A 24,552-nucleotide genomic window follows, 5' to 3' on the forward strand; every position below is an offset into this window, starting at 1 on the left:
TGTTCAACCATGTCTCTCTCTCACTGTATCTTTATCTGTACAATGCAGCTTTTCCATTTCAGCTCTGCTACACGCTGGACCTTAATGAACCTTTCCCAAATTTATTCACTAGGATCCCCCTAGCTTCAATCAGAAGGTCCTGGTTTCGAGTCTCCACTCCAGAGACCTGAGCACATTTGTCAGGCTGACACCCCAGTGCAGTACAGAGGGAGTGCTGTGTTGCCGGAGGGGCCTTGTCTGTCGAGGCCTGTCTGGACGTATGGCTTACTCCGAAGAGGTTAGGAGCGCTCTCTCGTGTTCCTGCCCAGTACTTATCCGTAGAATCTCTACAGTGCAGAAAGAGGCCATTTGGCCCATTGAGTCTGCACCATCTCTCTGAAACAGCATCTTACCCAGACACTTCCCTTTGCCCTATCCCCTTAACCTCGCGCACTTAACATGGCCAGTGCACCTAACCTACACATCTTTGGACTGTGGGAGGAAACCACACAGATACGGGGAGAATGTGCAAATTCCACACAGTCACCCATGGCCGAATTGAACGCAGGTCCCTGGCACTGTGGGGCAGCAGTGCTAACTCTCTCCTGGGGATGAATAGGGTTCCATTGCCATATATTACTCTTTCAGCAAGCCTGTCCCAAGGGCTTTGGGCGTGAGGGGCCTGTCCCAGCTCTGGGGGAGGGGGAGGGGCCTGTCCTAGCTTTGGGGGAGGGGGAGGGGCCTGTCCTAGCTCTGGGGGAGGTGGAGGGGCCTGTCCCAGCTCTGGGGGAGGGGGAGGGGCCTGTCCTAGCTCTGGGGAAGGGGGAGGGGCCTGTCCCAGTTCTGGGGGAGGGGGGAGGGGCCTGTCCCAGCTCTGGGGAGGGGCCTGTCCCTGCTCTGGGGGAGGGGGAGAGGCCTCTCCCAGTTCTGGGGGAGGGGGAGGGGCCTGTCCCAGTTCTGGGGGAGGGGGAGGGGCCTGTCCCAGTTCTGGGGGAGGGGCCTGTCCCAGTTCTGGGGGAGGGGGAGGGGCCTGTCCCAGTTCTGAGGGAGGGGGAGGGGCCTGTCCCAGTTCTGGAGAAGGGGAGGGGCCTGTCTCAGTTCTGGGGGAGGGGGGGGCCTGTCCCAGTTCTGGGGGAGGGGGCGGGGGCTGTCCCAGCTCTGGGGGGATGGGGAGGAGCCTGTCCCAGCTCTGGGGTTGGGGAGGGGGGGGAGGGAACTTGTCCCAGCTCTGGGAGAGGGGGAAGGGCTGTCCCAGTTCTGGGGAGGGGGAGGGGCCTGTCCCAGCTCTGGGGGGAGGGGGAAGGTGCTCTCCCAGCTCTGGGGTTGGGGGAGAGGCCTGTCCCAGCTCTGGGGTTGGGGGAGGGGCCTGTCCCAGCTCTGGGGTTGGGGGAGGGACCTGTCCCAGCTCTGGGGTTGGGGGAGGGGCCTGTCCCAGCTCTGGGGTTGGGGGAGGGGCCTGTCCCAGCTCTGGGGTTGGGGGAGGGGCCTGTCCCAGCTCTGGGGTTGGGGGAGGGGCCTGTCCCAGCTTTCGGGGAGGGGTTGGAAAGCCCACACAGTGAAGAACTTTGGGATCTGGAGATCCCACGACACCTCTTCCTGCCTGACCTGATAGAGTGAGTGAAGTGAAAGTGAGCATTCCCTGGACATTTGAGCTAGGCCGATGTCAGGAAGCAGAAAGAGAATGACTGGAATTCTGTCTCCCAAAAAAAGCTGATGCTGGGCGTCACCGGAAAACGTCAAAATTGATGGAGTTTGTGAATTAGAAATCCTGAGGCTGGTCTCCTCCTATAGGCCCCAGAGTGATTAAAGTATGCAACACAGAGTGGTAGAGGTGAATTCCTGGAAGGCTTTGAGGGGAATCTAGATATATTCCTATGGGAGGATGGAATAGAAGCTCCACAAATAGGCTGAGATGAAGAGAATTAGGAGGAGGTGCAGCATAAACCCCAGCACAGAGCTGTTGGGCCGAATGGTCTGATTCTTTGCTGTCATTTGTAATTCTGTATAAAGTCAACTGGTCTTTGCAGCATTTATTTTTCAGGCACTACTCAGGCTGTGTGAGGCTCCAATGGCAGACAGGAGGTAGGCCCGATTGAGTAAGGACGACTGAGACACCCTTAACCCTCCTCTGTGTTCACAAATAATGAGGCTCTTGCTGCTAAATAGAGTTGCTCCGAGGCAGTTATTATCGAGGCTAATTGAATTTAGGGAAACCAGTGCTTGGAATTGTCTATAGGTGAGTAACTTAGCAGACTGCAAGCTCTTCTGTACCACGTTTAACCCCCTCCCCTGGTCCCCTCTCCCAATTCCCCACGTCCAAAAGGAGATCAAAAAGGAGGAGGTTTTGGGGTTCTTGAGAAACAGTAAGGTAGACAAGTCCCCAGGACCTGATGGGATATACCCCAGAATATTGAGAGAGGCAAGGAAGGAAATTGCTGGGGCCTTGAGAGAAATCTTTGTACCTCACTGGCTACAGGGGAGGTCCCAGAGGATTGGAGAATAGCCAATGTTGTTCCTTTGTTTAAGAAGGGTATCAAGAATAATCCAGGTAATTACAGGCCGGTGAGCCTTACATCAATGGTAGGGAAATTATTGGAGAGGATTCTTCGAGACAGGATTTATTCCCACTTGGAAATAATTGGACGTATTAGTTAAAGGCAACATGGTTTTGTGAAGAGGAGGTCTTGTCTCACGAACTTGATCGAGTTTTTCAAGGAAGCGACGAAGATGATTGATGAGGGTAGGGCAGTGGATGTTGTCTACATGGACTTCAGTAAAGCCTTTGACAAGGTCCTTTATGGGAGACTGGTGCAGAAGGTGAAGTCACATGGGATCAGAGGTGAGCTGGCAAGGTGGATACAAAACTGGCTCGGTCAAAGAAGACAGAGAGTAGCAATGGAAGAGTGCGTTTCTGAATGGAGGGCTGTGACAAGTGGCATTCCTCAGGGATCAGTGCCGGGACCTTTGCTGTTTGTAATTTATATAAATGATTTGGAGGAAAATGTAACTGGTTTGATTAGTAAGTTTGCAGACGACACAAAGGTTGGTGGATTTGTGGATAGCGATGAGGACCATCAGAGGATACAGCAGGATATAGATCAGTTGGAGACTTGGGCGGAGAGATGGCAGATGGAGTTTAATCCGAACAAATGTGAAGTAATGCATTTTGGAAGATCTAATACGGATAGGAAATATACAGTTAATGGCAGAATCCTTAAGAGTATTGATAGGCAAAGGGATCTGGGTGTACAGGTACACAGGTCACTGAAAGTGGAAATGCAGGTGGAGAAGGTAGTCAAGAAGGCATACGGCATGCTTGCCTTCATCGGCCGGGGTATTGAGTTTAAAAATTGGCAAGTCATGTTGCAGATTTATAGAACCTTAGTTAGGCCACACTTGGAATAAAGTATTCAATTCTGGTCGCCACACTACCAGAAGGATGTGGAGGCTTTGGAGAGGGTACAGAAAAGATTTACCAGGATGTTGCCTGGTATAGAGGGCATTAGTTATGAGGAGAGGTTGGAGAAACTTGGTTTGTTCTCACTGGAGCGATGGAGGTTGAGGGGAGACCTGATAGAAGTCTACAAGATTATGAGAGGCATGGACAGAGTGGATAGTCAGAAGCTTTTTCCCAGGGTGGAAGAGTCAATTACTAGGGGCATAGGTTTAAGGTGTGAGGCGCAAGGTTTAAAGGAGGTGTACGAGGCAGATTTTTTACACAGAGAGCAGTGGGTGCCTGGAACTCGTTGCCGGGGGGAGGTAGTGGAAGCGGACACGGTGGTGACTTTCAGGGGGCGTCTTGACAAGTACATGAATAGGATAGGAATAGAGGGATATGGTCCCCGCAAGGGTAGGGGGTTTTGGTTAAGTCGGGCAGCATGGTCGGTGCAGGCTTGGAGGGCTGAAGGGCCTGTTCCTGTGCTGTAATTTTCTTTGTTCTTTGCTCTTTGTCCCCCTCTCCCAATTCCCCACGTCCCCCTCTCCAATTTTCCCCCATCCCCCTCTCCCAATTTTCCCCCATCCCCCTCTCCCAATTTTCCCCCATCCCCCTTCGTTGACTTCTGCAGTTAGCTTGCAGACCCTCAGCCCAGGTCTTGGGGACAGATCCAGCTCTCTGGAAGCACCCTCCTAGTGACAGACCAAAGCTGGAACAACCAGGCAGGCTTTGAGACATCCATCCTCCCCGGTACACCCTTACCTGGCTACAGCTGCGATAGAAAGCTGCCCTGGAGGGGGCTTCCTGCGATGGTGTCCCAGCAGCTATTGGTCATTTTCTTTTTACTGTTGAAACTTAAGTCTAAAGTTGCTGAGACGGAGACAGGCTCTCCCCTACCCCTGTAACTGCTACAGTAGGCCCTGTATTGGCCCTGCTGCTTTGAGCTTGTCTTGAGGGCAGCGAGCATGGCCTCTGGCCACTGATTGGCCAGCTCAACCAACATTAGGCACCTGTCCCTGATCGTGTGGGGTCAAGACCCCTCGTTGACCCCGACATCAGGGTATGAACCCCAAAACGAAAATCCTGCCCCAGGTATCACAAGTCCAAAGATAAATAAATGTGAGTTTGAAGAAGGTGTTTATCCAGCTGGAGAATCAGATTCTGTTCCAATGCAGACCTTTTATATCAAGAAGTACCACATGACAACAAGGGAGCAGAAACTGCAACTAGGGACACTGAAATGGTGGGCAGTGTAACATCAGAAGGGTCCACCTACTGATGGTAATCATTAAACTCATTGGGGATGATGATTCACCATCTCATTGACCTACTATTTGGCAATCTTTGCAACACACAGTCCTCCCGACACTTGGCCTATTGAATATTCACTTGGTCAAAAGGCATCAAATCAACTCCATTCATCCTAAATGCAATAAGACCAGCGGATATGACTCATAAGAACATAAGAACATAACAAATAGGAGCAGGAGTAGGCCATCTAGCCCCTCAAGCCTGCCCCGCCATTCAATAAGATCATGGCTGATCTGAAGTGGATCAGTTCCACTTACCCGCCTGATCCCTATAACCCCTAATTCCCTTACCGATCAGGAATCCATCTATCCGTGATTTAAACATATTCAACGAGGTAGCCTCCACCACTTCAGTGGGCAGAGAATTCCAGAGATTCACCACCCTCTGAGAGAAGAAGTTCCTCCTCAACTCTGTCCTAAACTGACCCCCCTTTATTTTGAGGCTGTGCCCTCTAGTTCTAGCTTCCTTTCTAAGTGCAAATAATCTCTCCACCTCTACCCTATCCAGCCCCTTCATTATCCTATAGGTCTCTATAAGATCCCCCCTCAGCCTTCTAAATTCCAACGAGTACAAACCCAATCTGCTCAGTCTCTCCTCATAATCAACACCCCTCATCTCTGGCATCAACCTGGTGAACCTTCTCTGCACTCCCTCCAAGGCCAATATATCCTTCCGCAAATAAGGGGACCAATACTGCACACAGTATTCCAGCTGTGGCCTCACCAATGCCCTGTACAGATGCAGCAAGACATCTCTGCTTTTATATTCTATCCCCCTTGCGATATAGGCCAACATCCCATTTGCCTTCTTGATCACCTGCTGCACCTGCAGACTGGGTTTTTGCGTCTCATGCACAAGGACCCCCAGGTCCCTTTGCACAGTAGCATGTTGTAATTTTTTTCCATTTAAATAATAATCCAATTTGCTATTATTTCCTCCAAAGCGAATAACCTCGCATTTTTCAACGTTATACTCCATCTGCCAGATCCTCGCCCACTCACTCAGCCTGTCCAAATCTCTCTGCAGACCTTCTACGCCCTCCACACGATTCACTTTTCCACTTATCTTTGTGTCGTCTGCAAACTTTGTTACCCTGCATTCAGTCCCCTCCTCCAGACCGTCTATATAAATGGTAAATAGTTGAGGCCCCAGTACCGATCCCTGCGGCATGCCACTAGTTACCATCTGCCAACCAGAAAAGCACCCATTTATTCCGACTCTCTGCTTCCTGTCGGATAGCCAATCCCCAATCCATGCTAACACCCTACCCCCAACTCCGTGTGACCCAATCTTCTTCAGCAACCTTTTGTGAGGCACCTTATCAAACGCCTTTTGAAAATCCAAAAACACCGCATCCACCGGTTCCCCTCCGTCAACCGCACCAGTCACATCTTCATAAAAATCCAACAAGTTCGTCAAGCACGACTTTCCCCTCATGAATCCATGCTGCGTCTGCTTAATCGAACCATTCTTATCCAGATGGCCTGCTATTTCTTCTTTAATGATGGATTCCAGCATTTTCCCAACTACAGACGTTAAGCTAACCGGCCTGTAGTTACCCGCCTTTTGTCTATTTCCTTTTTTAAACAGCGGCGTAACATTAGCCGTTTTCCAATCCGCCGGCACTACCCCAGAATCCAACGAATTTTGATAAATAACCACTAACGCATCCGCTATTACCTCTGACATTTCTTTCAGTACCCTGGGATGCATTCCATCCGGGCCCGGGGACTTGTCCACCTTCAGTCCCATTAGTCTACCCAGCACTGCCTCCCTGGTAACATTAATTGTATTGAGTACCTCTCCTCCTGCCAACCCTCTATCATTAATATTCGGTAAATTATTTGTGTCTTCCACCGTGAAGACCGACACAAAAAACTTATTTAAAGTTTCAGCCATTTCCTCATTTCCCACTATTAAATCCCCCCTCTCGTCCTCCAAGGGTCCAACATTCACTCTTGCCACTCTATTCCTTTTTATATATTTGTAAAAGCTTTTACGATCATTTTTTATATTTAGAGCTAGCCTAGCTTCATAACCTATCTTTCCTTTCTTTATTGCTTTCTTAGTCGTTCTTTATTGTTTCTTAAAGTTTTCCCAATCTTCCAATTCTCCACTATTTTTGGCCACTCTGTACTCAATTGCTTGCTGCTATGCAAAATGCAATGGCAGAGGGCTGCCTACTCAAGAGGGCAGTTTCTTGAGTGGTCAAAAACTCTCAGCTTGGGGGTGGGTGTCAGTCAGCACAAGAGGCACAAACACACTTGCCTGAGGGAGGAGAGGCGAGATTGGAAGCTCCCTTGTCCAAAAAGAAACCAGGCGGGAAAGATTACAAATGCATCAAAGAAGAAAGAAGCCGCCTTTGGGAGCTCAAACAGAGGTTTCAATAAGGAACTTGGGAGACTGACAAGAGAATTGCAAATGGCTTTCAGTCCAAATCCAGCAAACAGATTTCAGACAGATGCCGATTATTGCCGTGACCCTTGGTGGACATTCTCACGATGGTGCGGAGTCACTGAGTGAGAGGGGATGGGAGTGATAATTCATAATGTAACCCCCTCATCCAAAAAGAGTGATCCAACTGCTGGCCTATGTCACAAAGCACCAAGATATGGCCAACCAGCGTCCATCACTGGAAGAATGAATGGATACTAAGAAGGATACTTAAGTATCGGGCTCACGGGAAACATCACTGAGGTGATAAGGAAAACCTCAGAAAACAGCAGGGAGATCCGAGAGGAAGAAGGAACAGCAGCATGGGGTTAACAACACTGTTGTTAAAAAATGATGGGCAGCTAAGGAGGTAGTGATCAAACGAACCCAACGATTGGACAAAACTGAGAGGTGAAAAGTTGCAAGTGGGGGGCATCATCCACTATGGAACAGCGCCTTAGCATAGAGCAACCGGAACAATATTTCAAACCTAAATTAACCATAGTGAACAATCAGATAAACATCCCGTTGGTTGTGAGTATTCCTGGGAGTATTTGTACAGTGACCAAGCAAAGATTTGGATTGGGCCCTCTAAATCTATTCACTGAGTGTGGTAAAGTAGTCAAATCACCTGATTCTTGACACACATATCGATGGGAAATTGTGAATGGGTCCACTTCAGCAGGAAGAATAGAAAAGCAGTTTAAATGACGAGGATTGCAGAACTCTGAGGACAGAGGGATCTGGGTGTCCTAGTACATGAATCATAAAAGGTTAGTGTGCAGATACAGCAAGTGATTGGGAAGGCAAATGGAATGTTGGCGTTTATTGCGAGGAAAATGGAATATAAACGTAGGGAGATTTTGCTACAGTTGTACAGGGTCTTGGTGAGATCGTATCTAGAGAACTGTGTGCAGTTTGGTCTCCTTATTTAAGAAAGAAGCATTAGAAGCAGATCAGAGATAGTTCAGTTGGCTGAGTCCATGAATGCAGAGATTATCTTCTGAGGAAAGGTTGGACAGCCTGGGCCTATATCCGTTGGAGTTAAAAAAATTGAGAGGTGATCTTATTGAAACATATAAGATCCTGAGGGGACTTGACAGAGTGGATGCTGAGAGGATGTTTCCCCTTGAGAGAGAGATTGTTTGGGTACATTGAGGGAGAATTTAGCATGGCATCTAACCATCACGTCTTTTCGGGAGGAAACTGGAGCACCTGGAGGAAACCCACGCAGACAGTGGGAGAACATGCAGACTCTGCACAGACAGTGACCCAAGCTGGGAATCGAACCCAGGTCCTTGGTGTTGTGAGGTAGCAGTGCTGACCACTGCGCCACCATGCCGCCCACAATTTAAAATGGAGATGAGGAGAAACGATTTCTCTGAGGTCACTAATCTGTGGTTCTCGTTCCTAGAGAGCAGTGGAGTTGTCATTGAATATCTTTACGGCTGAGTTGGATTCTTGATTGAGAAAGGAATCAAATGCTAAAAGAGGTATTCAGGAAAGTGGAGTTCGTTAACCATGATCTTATCAAATGGTGGAGTAGACTTGAGAGGCCAAATGGCCTACTCCTGCTCCTTTTTCAAGTGTGTGTTCATATGAGTTCAACTCCCCAAAGCCAAGTGATAGCCTCCATATTTGCTGAATTGAAGGTGATTATTCCACCATTTTAGCTGGCATTTTCCAGACCAATCATGGCGGGACCCACAGCAGGGGGATGCGGCAGGCCAACCATAAGCCCACTGACATTCAGCAGATCTTTGGGGGAAGATCTATGGTCTGCGGAGGGGACACTCTTCAGTAATGGGTAGCATTGTTTGTCATAGAGCCACAGAGGTTTACAGCATGGAAACAGGCCCTTTGACCCAGTTTTTACTACTAAGCTAGTCCCAATTGCCCATATTTGGCCCATATCCCTCTATACCAATCTTATCCATGTAACTGTCTAATTGCTTTTTAAAAGACAAAATTTGTGTCTCTCCACAAGTGCACAAGGGATTTGTACAGAGGCCCCAGCAGTGGAGGTTGTCTGCACAGAAGCCCTGGTCTGTCCTGAATGCGTTTAACAAGGATCGTCCATCGGGGAAGATCAAAGCCATTTGGCAGATGGTGTTTGTCACAAGGAACTTGCTAGTGACTTCCTGTGTCTCCCATTGATGTGGAGGATGTCAGCTGGCAACTCTTTCTCAGTGAAGGGTGCTCTGTATGGGAGATGGAAGGTGGGCAGTAGGTGGATTGGACGTGAAGTGGAGGATGAGTGGAGGACTAACGAGGCAGGAAGCCAGATAAATAAAAGATCAACATTGTATAATTGGGTAGTTCAAGGGCGGAATAATTACTTTCAAATTCTTTGGCAGTCATCGCTAGCACAGATATTGACTTGTAAATCCATTGTTCTCTGTAGATTTGTAGTTGGAGTGCTGCAGAGTTGGGACAACGAATCATTTAAAAAGAACTCCAATTGCTTCAGTGACATAATTAAAATCATTAATCGTTATTTATCTGATGTTACAGTGGAAGGTTCAACAGGGTTTTTTAAATCTTTTGGACTAAATGTTTAATAGAATTAGCTTGTCCCATAATAAAGGGTTGATAGTCTAATCGGGGAGCTGCTGTAACAGAAATAGTCTCAATGTGGCCTCGAGTTTCTCAAGTGTTGGCCAGGCCCGTGGTCCTTCTGAAGTACCCTCACCATTATCTACAGCTTCAGCAACACCCCTGTGGTTACTGTCAAATGTCAGGTAGCGATTTGCAATTTCCACACCAATGGCTAACAGCTGGAGTTGGGGATTTTGTCGGAAGATCATTAACGCCGTTTGTGAACATGAATATTTGTCTCTCAGTCCTGGCCGAATCAAATTCACTTACTACGCTGCTATTGCCCATATCATAGCCTCATCCCTGTGAACTCATTGGCATTAAAGAGCATTTATATCCAGTTATGTGCAAAGGTATTTTAAACATTTAATTGGTGATTTCAGCATTGTATATCTTTACAAAATTTAAAAGCAAAATGGCAAGTTTCAATATTATTTAAAACTGCATGGTGGCACAGTGGTAAGCACTGCTGCCTCACAGCGCCAGGGACCCGGGTTCGATTCTGGCCTTAGGTGACTGTGTGTGGAGTTTGCACATTCTCCCCGTGTCTGCATGGGTTTCCTCTGGGTGCTCTGGTTTCCTCCCACAGTCCAAAGATGTGCGGGTTAGTTGGATTGGCCATGCTAAATTGACCCTTAGTGTCCAAAGATTTGTGCATTAGGTGGATTGGCCATAATAAATATACAGGGTTAGGGTGGGGGAGGCTGGGCCTAGGTAGAGTGCTCATTCGGAGGGACATACAGACCCAATGGGCTGAATGGCCTCCTTCTACACTGTAGGGATTCTATGGTTCTATGGTTGAAATAACACTATACTCACCTTAATCTCAAATACATTTCTGTTCCTCTAGTCCTTATTAATCTCGTACTTCTAGTGCTTACTGAGTAAGCATAATTTTTATTTCAGTGATAACAGTTGCTGAAGCCTGGCACTAACTTGGTTCAAATTTATCTTCCAGTGTTTTATTTTAAACTGTTACCTATTTTTAAATTTGGCCTGTCAGGCCAGAGCTGGATGTGGCTGGAGTCCTGTTTGTCACACTGGGAGACGCACTGGTTTACATGTGGATGCTTTGTCTTGGATTGGAGATGGAGAATGGTTAGAAGCTGGATGGGTTGACACTGCTCATGTGTGGACGAGGCAGCTGTGGATTTGTCAAGTATTGCCCAATCCATTAGCCTCCAGTCACAATTGGCCAGTTGGAAATCCAGATGTGACTAGTAGCATTTCTGCTTAGTAAACAATGAGTGATAGACACAGCATTGGGTATGTGTTTGCAACACATGGTAAATATGGGTGTATTTTATCGTTGGGTATGTTTTGCCTCCCATCCATTGACTCAGTCTACACTTCCCGCTGCCTTAGCAAAGCAGCCAGCATAATCAAGGACCCCACGCATCTCAGACATACTCTTTTCCACCTTCTTTCGTTGGGAAAAAGGTACAAATCTGAGATCACCTACCAACCGACTCAAGAACAGCTTCTTCCTTGCTGCCATCAGACTTTTGAATGGACCAACCTTATATTAACTTGATCTTTCTCTACACCCTAGCTATGACTGTAACACTACATTCTGTCCTCTCTCTTTTCCTTCTCTATGAACGGTATGCTTTGTATAGTGCGTTAGAAATAATACTTTTCACTGCATATTAGTACATGTGACAATAATAAATAAAATCAAATGGTTTGGTAAGATGGTGAGAGGGAAAACAGAATGTTATTGGATCATTGTGGCCACTTCACTCTCTTGATTACTGAATGGCGATAGAAGTTTGTGTGGTAAATGTACATCTGTAAAATATCTATTTTGTGTGAAGTGATTTCTACTAAAGTGAGTGCAGGTGACTCTCACTGTGACTTCACCTGGGGCAAGTTAGTGATTTCTGTTGGACAAGACTGGGTTCATGTGCCATCCGTCTCATCCCAGACCTGAAGAATTTTGTACGTCAATGACTTACTTTATATGGAGATATATACTTTATATGGAGATATATACTTTATATGGAGATATATACTTTATATGGAGGAAGAACAAATAATCATTTCATGATTGTCTCATTATTTTTAAACAATGAAAGAGTGTATGTTGCTTTGCTGTCATGTTTGAGTTTTATTCTTTAATAATTCGGGCTTTTCATTCATCTGGATGTCATGTACTTCATTTTGTTCGAATGTCTCAGCTCACTGCTGCTTTTACCGTTGCCCCTCGGGGAATATTTACTGCTTGCTCACTATGACATCTTCTTCTTTAACTTCACTTTTGTCAGGTTATTCATTCAGGTAAATGAAAAGGTTCAAAGGTCAGAGCGTCGAGCGTTGATCCAGCTTTGCTCCCTCGGAAATCTCTCGCATTTAAACTGGAACATTTCAAATGTTGCTTTATGACCTTTGGTCACTGGATATTTGTTGTTATGTTTTAATGAATTGTTAATTTTTTAAAAACTGCTGAATGGTACGGCTAATACATATTTGATCAAAGAGGACTCCCAAGAGGTTGATGCATCTCTGAAGTGTTTATCTCCCGATCCCAATATATTCATGAAAAGTAAGCTGAATGTTGGAGATGGGGGGAGTGTGGGTTGAGGTTCCAATCAGGTCAGCCATGATCTTATTGACCGGTGGAGCAGACTCGAGGGGCTGAGTGGCCTACTCCTGCTCCAAAATGTTTTGGGGACCAGACTGGGAGGTTTCCCCTCTTCTCTATAATTAAAAGTTAGCAGCTGCAAAATCCCACTAAAACACTGCTTGGAAAATGGTGGTAAAAATGTGGTCAGTGTGAAGACTTGAAGATTCCAGAGTTGCTTCTTTCACCTTAAGATGTCTTCCACAGTGGACGATCTTTGGTCTCCTGCTACTCTGAGACCACAAGCGACTTATTCTCAAAATTAAGTGCAAATGATTGAACAAAACTAAGGTTTTTCAAATATTTAATTGGTACTCTCAGATCAAGACTCCCAGAGCGGACCGAGACTCTCTCTCGGAGTGGACCGAGACTCTCTCTCGGAGTGGACCGAGACTCTCCCCGGAGTGAACCGAGACTCTCCCCCTGGAGTGAACCGAGACTCTCTCCCCGGAGTGAACCGAGACTCTCTCCCGGAGTGAACCGAGACTCTCCCCCCGGAGTGAACCGAGACTCTCTCCCCGGAGTGAACCGAGACTCTCCCCCCGGAGTGAACCGAGACTCTCCCCCCGGAGTGAACCGAGACTCTCTCCCCGGAGTGAACCGAGACTCTCTCCCCGGAGTGAACCGAGACTCTCTCTCGGAGTGAACCGAGACTCTCTCCAGAGTGAACCGAGACTCTCTCTCGGAGTGAACCGAGACTCTCTCTCGGAGTGAACCGAGACTCTCTCCAGAGTGAACCGAGACTCTCTCTCGGAGTGGACCGAGACTCTCTCCCGGAGTGGACCGAGACTCTCCCCCCGGAGTGAACCGAGACTCTCTCTCGGAGTGAACCAAGACTCTCTCCAGAGTGAACCGAGACTCTCTCTCGGAGTGGATCGAGACTCTCTCCAGAGTGAACCGAGACTCTCTCTCCAGAGCGGACCGAGACTCTCTCCAGAGCGGACCGAGACTCTCTCTCGGAGCGGACCGAGACTCTCTCTCGGAGTGGACCGAGACTCTCTCTCGGAGTGGACCGAGACTCTCTCTCGGAGTGGACTGAGACTCTCTCTCGGAGTGGACCGAGACTCTCTCTCGGAGTGGACCGAGACTCTCTCTCGGAGTGGACCGAGACTCTCTCTCGGAGTGGACCGAGACTCTCTCTCGGAGTGGACTGAGACTCTCCCCGGAGTGGACTGAGACTGCCCCCAGAGCGGACCGAGACTCTCTCTCGGAGTGGATCGAGACTCTCCCCGGAGTGGACCGAGACTCTCTCTCGGAGCGGACCGAGACTCTCTCTCGGAGTGGACCGAGACTCTCTCTCGGAGCGGACCGAGACTCTCTCTCGGAGTGGACCGAGACTCTCTCTCGGAGTGGACTGAGACTCTCCCCGGAGTGGACTGAGACCGCCCCCGGAGTGGACGGAGACTCTCTCTCGGAGTGGACGGAGACTCTCTCTCGGAGTGGACCGAGACTCTCTCTCGGAGTGAACTGAGACTCTCTCTCGGAGTGGACCGAGACTCTCTCTCGGAGTGAACTGAGACTCTCTCTCGGAGCGGACCGAGACTCTCTCTCGGAGTGAACCGAGACTCTCTCCAGAGCGGACCGAGACTCTCTCTCGGAGCGGACCGAGACTCTCTCTCGGAGTGAACTGAGACTCTCTCTCGGAGCGGACCGAGACTCTCTCCAGAGCGGACCGAGACTCTCTCTCGGAGTGGACCGAGACTCTCTCTCGGAGTGGACCGAGACTCTCTCTCGGAGTGAACTGAGACTCTCCCCGGAGTGGACGGAGACTCTCTCTCGGAGTGGACTGAGACTCTCCCCGGAGTGGACTGAGACTGCCCCCGGAGTGGACGGAGACTCTCTCTCGGAGTGGACGGAGACTCTCTCTCGGAGTGGACCGAGACTCTCTCCCGGAGTGGACCGAGACTCTCTCCCGGAGTGGACCGAGACTCTCTCTCGGAGTGGACCGAGACTCTCTCTCGGAGTGAACTGAGACTCTCCCCGGAGTGGACGGAGACTCTCTCTCGGAGTGAACCGAGACTCTCTCTCGGAGTGGACTGAGACTCTCCCCGGAGTGGACTGAGACTCTCCCCGGAGTGGATTGAGACTGCCCCCGGAGTGGACGGAGACTCTCTCTCGGAGTGGACCGAGACTCTCTCTCGGAGTGGACTGAGACTCTCCCCGGAGTGGACGGAGACTCTCCCCGGAGTGGACTGAGACTCTCTCTCGGAGTGAACCGAGACTCTCCCCGGAGTGGACTGAGACTCTCTCTTGGAGTGGACTGAGACTCTCTCTCGGAGTGGACGGAGACTCTCTCTCGGAGTGGACGGAGACTCTCTCTCGGAGTGGACCGAGACTCTCTCTCGGAGTGGACTGAGACTCTCTCTCGGAGTGGACTGAGACTCTCTCTCGGAGTGGACTGAGACTCTCCCCCTGGAGTGGACTGAGACTCTCCCCGGAGTGGACTGAGACTGCCCCCGGAGTGGACTGAGACTCTCTCTCGGAGTGGACTGAGACTCTCCCCCTGGAGTGGACTGAGACTCTCCCCGGAGTGGACTGAGACTCTCCCCGGAGTGGACTGAGACTCTCTCTCGGAGTGGATTGAGACTCTCTCTCGGAGTGGACTGAGACTCTCTCTCGGAGTGGACTGAGACTCTCTCTCGGAGTGGACCGAGACTCTCTCTCGGAGTGGACTGAGACTCTCTCTCGGAGTGGACTGAGACTCTCCCCGGAGTGGACCGAGACTCTCTCTCGGAGTGGACCGAGACTCTCCCCGGAGTGGACTGAGACTCTCTCTCGGAGTGGACTGAGACTCTCTCCCCGGAGTGGACTGAGACTCTCTCTCGGAGTGGACTGAGACTCTCTCTCGGAGTGGACTGAGACTCTCCCCGGAGTGGACTGAGACTCTCTCTCGGAGTGGACTGAGACTCTCCCCGGAGTGAACCGAGACTCTCTCTCGGAGTGGATCGAGACTCTCTCTCGGAGTGGACCGAGACTCTCTCTCGGAGTGGACTGAGACTCTCCCCCCGGAGTGAACCAAGACTCTCTCCAGAGTGAACCGAGACTCTCTCTCGGAGTGGACCGAGACTCTCCCCGGAGTGGACTGAGACTCTCTCTCGGAGTGGACTGAGACTCTCCCCGGAGTGGACTGAGACTCTCTCTCGGAGTGGACTGAGACTGCCCCCCCGGAGTGAACCGAGACTCTCCCCGGAGTGGACTGAGACTCTCCCCGGAGTGAACCGAGACTCTCCCCCCGGAGTGAACCGAGACTCTCCCCCCGGAGTGGACCGAGACTCTCCCCCCGGAGTGGACCGAGACTCTCCCCCCGGAGTGGACCGAGACTCTCCCCCCGGAGTGGACTGAGACTCTCTCTCGGAGTGGACTGAGACTCTCTCTCGGAGTGGACTGAGACTCTCTCTCGGAGTGGACTGAGACTCTTCTCCCGGAGTGAACCGAGACTCTCCCCCCGGAGTGAACCGAGACTCTCCCCCCGGAGTGGACCGAGACTCTCCCCCCGGAGTGGACCGAGACTCTCTCTCGGAGTGGACTGAGACTCTCTCTCGGAGTGGACTGAGACTCTCTCTCGGAGTGGACTGAGACTCTTCTCCCGGAGTGAACCGAGACTCTCCCCCCGGAGTGAACCGAGACTCTCCCCCCGGAGTGGACCGAGACTCTCCCCCCGGAGTGAACCGAGACTCTCTCCCCGGAGTGAACCGAGACTCTCTCCCCGGAGTGGACCGAGACTCTCCCCGGAGTGGACCGAGACTCTCCCCCCGGAGTGGACCGAGACTCTTCCTGGAGTCGACTGAGACTCCCCCCGGAGTGGACGGAGACTCTTCCCGGAGTGGAGCGCTGCACTCCCCCGGAGTGGACCGAAACTGTCCCCTGGAGTGGACAGAGACTCTTCCCGGAGTGGAGCGCTGCGCTCCCCGGAGTGAACCAGGTTGAGATAACTGTAGAAAAAAGGTCAAACATAAGGCGATATACCTGAAACACTTGGGCCTTTTTCATACATTCATCAAATACTTTTCAGCTGAATAGATCAGACCCTCTGGTGAATCGGAGTCAGCTGGGACAGGAACTCTGAACATTCACAGCATCCTGTGCAGTAAAAGTCAGTCAATTCTGAGTCAGTCAATAAAATGAGCGACCTAGAATTTATGGGAAAATAATAGAGTTTAATCAGTTACCATTATTCTGTTATTGGCTCGCACTCAGAATGTTTTATTATTTCTCTTCTGCCATTTTTACTCCAATCCAATCTTCCTTTATTTTTCTTTCTCTTTTCAAGTTTGATTATAATTTATCCTATTTACTCTCCATAATTCCTTTCTTTTCTCTCTCAATCCTTTAATCCCATTGCTAAGGTGACTCTTGATCCCGTGCCAGTCAATACATTCCCAGATGCCCCGTTCCCCCCTCTACCCGTTATCAGCTCACACTGCCAGCACGATGTGACACAAAAATAGCCCATTCAGAAGTGGAAATATCTAATTTGGGATGCTCACTATCAGAGGCAGCACTCAAGCCAATTCTGGGTTGTTGCTACAGCACCTAAACTTGAACTGCAGGACCCTTTGGAGGTTTTGTCAATTTGCAGGCAGTCAGACAGGGGCTGCATTCTTGTATTCTGCTCTCTCTAAGATCCAGATTAAAATCAGCAAATAAAGGTTATGAGTCATGATGGTAGCTGGAGGAAGAGGGTACCTGATATGCTTCAAAGTGCCCTCGACTAACTTAGAATGTGGCCTGCTGGGCACAGATTAAAAAATGAAGGCAGCCATCTAGATTTGAATAGGAGGGAAATCTATCGCAGTTGAGTGATGAAAGATCAGCACAGACATTGAAGGTGATTCCATGGTGTATGGTATTCACAGAATAGCTACGGAAAATCACATTGAATTTCAAAGCGCAGAAACCGGCCACCCAGGAGAACAGGATTACCCTCCTTATGAGCCTCATCCCACCTTCCTTCATCCCATCATATCGATCTATCCTTCGATTTCTTGGGCTGAGTTTTTTGTGTCCCCAGCATGTATGTTTCCTGCGGGCGAAGGGGGGCACATAAAATGGAGAGGGCGCCCAGTCTATACCCTTCTTGCTCACCCCTGAGCTCAACTCCATAATACAACGGGCAGACCAGCACCCATTCCCTTAAATCCACTCTCTCTAATCCACTCCCTTAAATCCATTCTCTCTCTCTAACCCACTCAGTTAAATCCACTCTCTCCCTAACTAATTCCCTTAAATCCACTCTCTCTCTAACCCATTTCCTTAAATCCACTCTCTCTAATCCATTCCCTTAAATCCATTCTCTCTCTAACCCAATTCCTTGAATCCACTCTCTCTCTAACCCACACCCTTAAATCCACTCTCTCTCTCTAATCCATTCCCTTAAATCCACTTTCTCTCTCTCTGACTCATTCCCTTTAATCCACTCTCTCTCCCTAACCCACTCCCTTAAATCCACTTTCTCTCTCTCTGACTCATTCCCTTTAATCCACTCTCTCTCCCTAACCCACTCCCTTAAATCCACTTTCTCTCTCTCTGACTCATTCCCTTTAATCCACTCTCTCTCCCTAACCCACTCCCTTAAATCCACTCTATCCCTAACCCACTCCCTTAAATCTGCTCTCTCTCCCAAATCCCCTCCCTTAAATCCACTCTCTCGCTAACCCACTCTCTCAAATCTGGGTGGGAAGCAGCCTGTGATTGGAAGAACAGCTCCAAATGGAATCTTGCATTGGAACTCAGAAGTTGACAGGAATCTTGGAAATTGCCTTTGGGGGGCACGTAGAGAGGCTTTACAGGGCCACATCCAGCCTGTAGCTGTACCTTTGACAAGTTTATACAAAATGGCAGTGGTTGGGGTTTGGAAGGTGCTGTCTACGGAGCCTTGATGAGTTCCTGCAGTGCATCTTGTAGATGGTACACATTGCTGCCACTGTTTGTCATTGGTGGAGGAAGTTACTGTTTGTGGGTGTGATGGCAATCAAGTGGGCTGCTTTGTCCTGGATGTTGTTGAGCGTCTTGAGTGCTGTCAGAGCTGCACTCATCCAGGCAAGTGGGAAGAATTCCATCACATTCCTGACTTCTGCCTTGAAGATGGTGGACAGGCTTTGTGGAGTCAGGAGGTGAGTTACTCGCTGCAGGATTCCTAACCTTTGATATTTGGTCATACAGTCTATCCCCTCTATTATTCAGTCTCTTATGTTCATTTAGCTTTCCCTTAAAACCACCAATGCTATTTAACCCTTGAGGAGTGGAGAGGGTTTGTGGGGAGGGGTGGGTACAGGGGAATGGAACAGACAAAGTTGGACAGGGGAGTGGCGTTATTCTTCCTCAGGACCATCATGGACATGATGGGCCCAATCGCCACCATTCTTCCGTCACCATTCCGTGACTCTACGACTACTCTATTTCGGTGGGACGTTCCACTTTCTTATCGCTCTTTTGGTAAAGAAATTTCTCCAGGATTTCTGACTAGATTTCTTGGTGACTATTTCATATTGATGGTCCCTACAAGTCTTTGTCTGTATCTCCCCTACTCTTTCATCGAAATATAGAAAATAGGAGCAGGCGTAGGCCATTCAGCCCTTCAAGTCTGCTCTGTCATTCATTATGATCATGGCTGATCATCAAATTCAGTAACCCATTCCCATATGCTTTGATCCCCTCCGCCTCAAGTGCTGTATCTAACTTCTTGAAAACATGCAATGCTTTGGTCTCAATTTCTCTCTGTGGTGGTGAGTTCCACAGGCTCACCACTCTCTGGGTGAGGAAATTTCTCCTCGTAATTCTAAAGCCCTCGATCAGGTCATCCTCAGTCAATATTCATGTTGATATAATATGGAGACCGGAATTATTCAACATGCCTTAAGGGTAGCCTAACCAAGATTAATTGACTCCATCAAAACACTGCTAAAGAAATGTGTTCAACCTTGTGATACCGGATACGCACACTTGTGGAGGGCAGCTCATTTTTATTTGTTTTATCCAATAAACCTATCCTAACGCAAATCTGCATTTCTTTCCTCCTTGTTCAATATTCTCTTCTGCTCTTTTTCCTGCCACTTTAACTCTTCAGTGTCCCTTCTCTGCCCTTATCTAGTCACGAGTAGCCCCCACAAGACCAAGTTTGCGCTCAGTCCGAATGGAGACAGACTGAATGTAGCGGCTCTCACCAGCCCACCTGGAGAGACAGCGGGAAACCTGGCTTCAGAACTTCAACAGGTAGTGAACACTGAAACTCGACCGTGTGCTGCTTTTATTTATTAAGTGTGGTTAAATGAAATTGTTGCAATCACTCACACTCGGGCTCAATAAAGACTCCATGTGATGCTATTTACAAAAAAAGATTTATTCTTAAATTACTCTTAATTGTCATATTCCCAGTAGGAAAGATTGAGGCGAGATCTCATTGAAATAAAATTAAGCAAATAACCTCACCGATATTTTTAATCTCCGCCTCTTTAAAACTCCAAAGATCTGTATGTTTGATATGGACAGTTTGACGTCTGTCTATAAAGTCCTGATCTGCTTCCACATTTATGAATTTAAGCCCAAAATTAATCAGAGAACTTTGACACATTGCCTCTAAACCAGCCCCTATTTGGCTTTGTTTAGTGTGCAGGAGGTTATTGTGTTTCTGCCCCCCCTCATCCCCAACCCCCCCACCCCACCACCACCTGACCCCTCTCCCACCTAACCCCCACAACCTGCCTCCCTCTCCCCCACCCCCCGCCACCTGCCTCCCTCTCCCCCCAACACCGACAACCTGCCCCCCCTCCTCCTCACCCTCCCACCACCTGCCCCCCTCTCCTCCCCAACCCCCACAACCTGCCTTCCTCCCCCAACTCCCCCACTCCCCACCACCTGCCTCCCTCTCCCCCAACCCCCCACAACCTGCCTCCCTCTCCCCCTTCCCCACAACCTGCCTCCCTCTCTCCCCACAACCTGCCTCCCTCTCTCCCCATCTCCCGCCACCTGCCTCCCTCTCCCCCCCAACACCCAGAACCTGCCCCCTCCTCCCACCCCCCCACCACCTACCCCCCTCTCCCCCCCCAACCCCCACCACCTGCCTCCCTCTCCCCCCAACACCCACAATCTGTCCCCCTCCTCCCCACCCCCCCACCACCTGCCTCCCTCTCCCCCTTCCCCACAACCTGCCTCCCTCTCTCCCCATCTCCCGCCACCTGCCTCCCTCTCCCCCCCAACACCCAGAACCTGCCCCCTCCTCCCACCCCCCCCACCACCTGTCCCCCTCTCCCCCCCCCACCACCTGCCTCCCTCTCCCCCCAACACTCACAATCTGTCCCCGTCCTCCCCACCCCCCACCACCTGCCTCCCTCTCCCCAACCCCCCACCACCTGCCTCCTTCTCCCCCATTCCCCAGAACCTGCCCCTCTCTCTCTCCATCCCCCACAACCTGCCTCCCTCTCCCCCCACCCACCACAACCTGCCTCCCTCTCCCCATCCCCCACAACCTGCCTCCTTCTCCCCCCACCCACCACAACCTGCCTTGCTCTCCCCCCCCACCCCCCACCACCTGCCTCCTTCTCCCCCATTCCCCAGAACCTGCCCCTCTCTCTCCCCATCCCCCACAACCTGCCTCCTTCTCCCCCCACCACCTGCCTCCCTCTTCCCCCCCCCACCCCCCACAACCTGCCTCCCTCTCCCCCACCCTCCACAACCTGCCTCCCTCCGCAGAGAAGAACGATGAGGAATGTTGCTCTAGTGGGTCACAAAGTATCAGAACTGTGGCTCTGTCAAGCCGATTATGGTTTATTTCCCATTGCATGGGTTCCATAATATAAATAAGTGTTTCAAGTCGAGCCATCGACTGGCAAAGCTCACTCATCAACATTTAACATTCTGGTGGGGAATCATTTGCAAAGGATTAAGACTCACAATTTGACCACGTATGGAAGGGTAAGTGCTATGTTGAGCCACCGTCCGCCCGCTACACAATGCCGTGGCACTATTCAACAAAAAGAGCAGTGGTCTTCTCCCCACCGTTCTTACCAATATTGAACCCTCAGCCAACTGCTGGGGTGGCACAGTGGTTAGCACTGCTGCCTCACTGTGCCAGAGACCCAGATTCGATTCCGGCCTTGGGTCACTGTCTGTGTGGAGTTTGCACATTCTGCCCGTGTCTGCATGGGTTTCCTCTGGGTGCTCCAGTTTCCTCCCACAGTCCAAAGATGTGCATGTTAGGTTGACTGGCCATGCTAAATTGCCCCTTAGTGACAGGGGGATTAGCAGGGTAAATATGAGGGATTACGGGAATAGGACCTGGGTGGGATTGTGGTCGGTGCAGACTCGATGGGCCAAATGACCTCCTTCTGCACTATAGGGATTCTATGATTCTATGATTTAGTGGACACAGTTCCATGCTAAGGGTCCCTCTAAATAAGTGTCTGTGATCTCCTTTAGGATCACCATCTGCCTCCTCGGGTCCTTCAGTGGCCCATGGGGCAAGCAGCCCGCTTTCCATGGACCACCCTGAGAGCCACATGCCAACAGTTAATTGGCTGATCAGTGTATTATCTGGTGTTGCTGAAAGGCACACACACTTCCCAGATCAGACTCCTGCTCATCATCATGGAATGTAAAATTCATCCCCTGCACTCCTGCTGACAGTCCTCCCCTTTCCAGCTGCAAATGGCATGAGAATCTACACTTGGAAAACTCCTCCCAAATTTCCAGATTCCACAAAAATGACAAGGACCTTTAGCAACCTTTCAGCTTGCATCTTATTTCAGTACTTATTTCAATTGTAGTCACTGTTGTAAAATAGGAAACACAGCTGACAATTTGTGCACAGCAAGATCCCACAAACAGCATTGTGATAATAACCATCTAATCAGACTTATAGCAATATTAGTAGGAACCTGATTAGGACACTGGGGATAACTTGCCTGCTCTTCTTCAGATGGGATCTTTTACATCAACCTGAGATGGCAAACAGGACTTCAGTCTCATCAGAGAAAAGACACCTCTGACAGAGCTGCCCTCCCTCGATACTGGCTCGGTCAGCTTAGAATTTATGCTCAATTCTCAGGAGTGGTTCTTGAATCCGTGACTGCTTTGTATATAGTTTATGCAATGAATTCCACTTACAGTTGTATTAATTTACCTTTATATACATGTTAAAAAGCAATCTTAATCCCTTTACTGTGAAAATGAATCAAATAAAATTCCTGAGATAGTGAAATCACTACCCACTTAGTTAGGAAGTCTGGATGGGGCAGACTAGAAAGCAACAAAGGGACTGGGACATTTTAGAGGTTCCTGTGATGCAATGTCCTCTCATTCTGCCCCAAAATAAGGCATCAGCAATTTGCTTGATGCATCTATGATAGGCAAAGTACAGACCATACAAGCCCAGGCCCCAAAACAAAATGGCTGCTGTTAGATGTGATTCTGAGATTGGATAGAACTTACTGAATAATCTTGAGTGCATTAACAGTTACAGTAACTATTTAAGAGAATCAGTTGAACTCATTACTTTGCTTGCTGGGAGCAACATGCATGGAGTCTGTCTCTGCAACCAAGAGGAATATGCTCAAGCCTTGCTCCTTTTTTGAATTCCTAGGAGCTTGGGGAGCCTATAGCTCCCCCATGCTGGTTAGGTGCATTGACCACGCTAAATTCTCCCTCAGTCTACCTGAACTAGTGTTGGAGTGTGGCGACTAGGGGATCTCCACAGTAAAATAAAAATAAATTACTGCGGACCTGGAATCCGAAAGCAAAAGAGAAAATGCTGGAAAATCTCAGCTGGTCTGGCAGCATGTGTAAGGAGAGCAAAGAGCTGACGTTTCGAATCCAGATGACCCTTTGTCAAAACTAAAAGGCATAGAAAGTGAGAGATAGTCATACTGCAGGGGGAGGGAATGAAAGATGAGTCATAGCCATAGAAACCAGGGGAAAAGGCTGCTAAAGGCAGTCCACAGAGAGAATAAAAGATGTGAATGGCAAAACGGCAGAGAAGCTGAAATCAGAGGGTAAACTGTGACAGATGAAGATGTGAGGGTGGTGAGGGGGGAATGGGTGCAAGAGAGATAACATGGAGAAAAAGGGGGAAAGGGGAAGCAAAGGAGGGGAAAAGGTAAGGAAAAGGGGGATAAAATAGGGGGGAAGAAAGACAAATCTTCACAGTAACTTTATTGCAGTAATGTAAGCCTGCTTGTAATACTAAAAAATAAATTTAAACTTCCTGTTGCTTTCTCCATCTCAGCCAATCAGACTTGACTTGCTACCAATCAGCACCCTTTTTCTCTGTCACAAACTGTTGTGATTGTTTGAAGTTTGACATTCTTGCATTTCTCCTGCTGAGTATGAGACGAAAAGGCTTGAGCAACATGTCTCTCATTTATTTCAGCAATTATTGTTGAATCGTGTAAACCAAAGCTAATCACTGCGAGACAGAGATACAAATAATATTTTTAAAGTTGAATTTTGAAAAGAAACAAAGCCACTTGTATAGAAATGTCATTGATCAGGATATTGCTGTGATACAGTTTAGAGAATGAGTTATTAATTAGGATATTGCTGTTATAGAGGTTAGAAAATGAGGCATTGATTAGGGTATTGTTGTGATACAGGTTAGAGAATGAGTCATTAACAAGGCTATTGCTTTTAGAACATAGAATATTACAGCGCAGTACAGGCCCTTCGGCCCTCGATGTTGCGCCGACCAGTGGTACCAATCTAAAGCCCCTCTAATCTACACTATTCCAATATCATCCATATGTTTATCCAATAACCACTTGAACGCTCTCAACGTTGACGAGTCCACCACTGCTGCAGGCAGGGCATTCCACACCCTTACTACTCTCTGAGTAAAGAACCTACTTCTAACATCTGTCCTATATCTCTCACCCCTCAATTTAAAGCTATGTCCCCTCGTGCTAGCCAACACCATCCGAGGAAAAAGGCTCTCACTATCCACCCTATCTAATCCTCTGATCATCTTGTATACCTCTATTAAGTCACCTCTTAACCTTCTTCTCTCTTACGAAAACAACCTCAAGCCCCTCAGCCTTTCCTCAGGCAACATACTGGTAAATCTCCTCTGCACCCTTTCCAACACTTCCACATCTTTCCTATAATGCGGCGACCAGAACTGTACGCAATACTCCAAATGCGGCCGCACCACAGTTTTGTACAGTTGCAGCATGACCTCCTAGCT

General features: G+C 49.1%; 1 protein-coding gene across 3 annotated transcripts in view; it reads left to right on the forward strand.

Annotated features, from left to right (window-relative positions):
- The window catches only part of LOC144506342 (MAP7 domain-containing protein 2-like), a 93,726-nt gene that overhangs the window by 9,431 nt on the left and 59,743 nt on the right, over nt 1–24,552 (forward strand). For all 3 annotated transcript variants that reach the window (XM_078232316.1, XM_078232315.1, XM_078232317.1), the window contains one exon: nt 19,471–19,592. In XM_078232316.1, the coding sequence (XP_078088442.1) occupies nt 19,471–19,592 (122 nt within the window). The remainder of the gene's footprint in view (nt 1–19,470; nt 19,593–24,552) is intronic.

Source organism: Mustelus asterias, chromosome 17, assembly GCF_964213995.1.
Source record: "Mustelus asterias chromosome 17, sMusAst1.hap1.1, whole genome shotgun sequence".
Taxonomy (NCBI): Eukaryota; Metazoa; Chordata; class Chondrichthyes; order Carcharhiniformes; family Triakidae; genus Mustelus; species Mustelus asterias.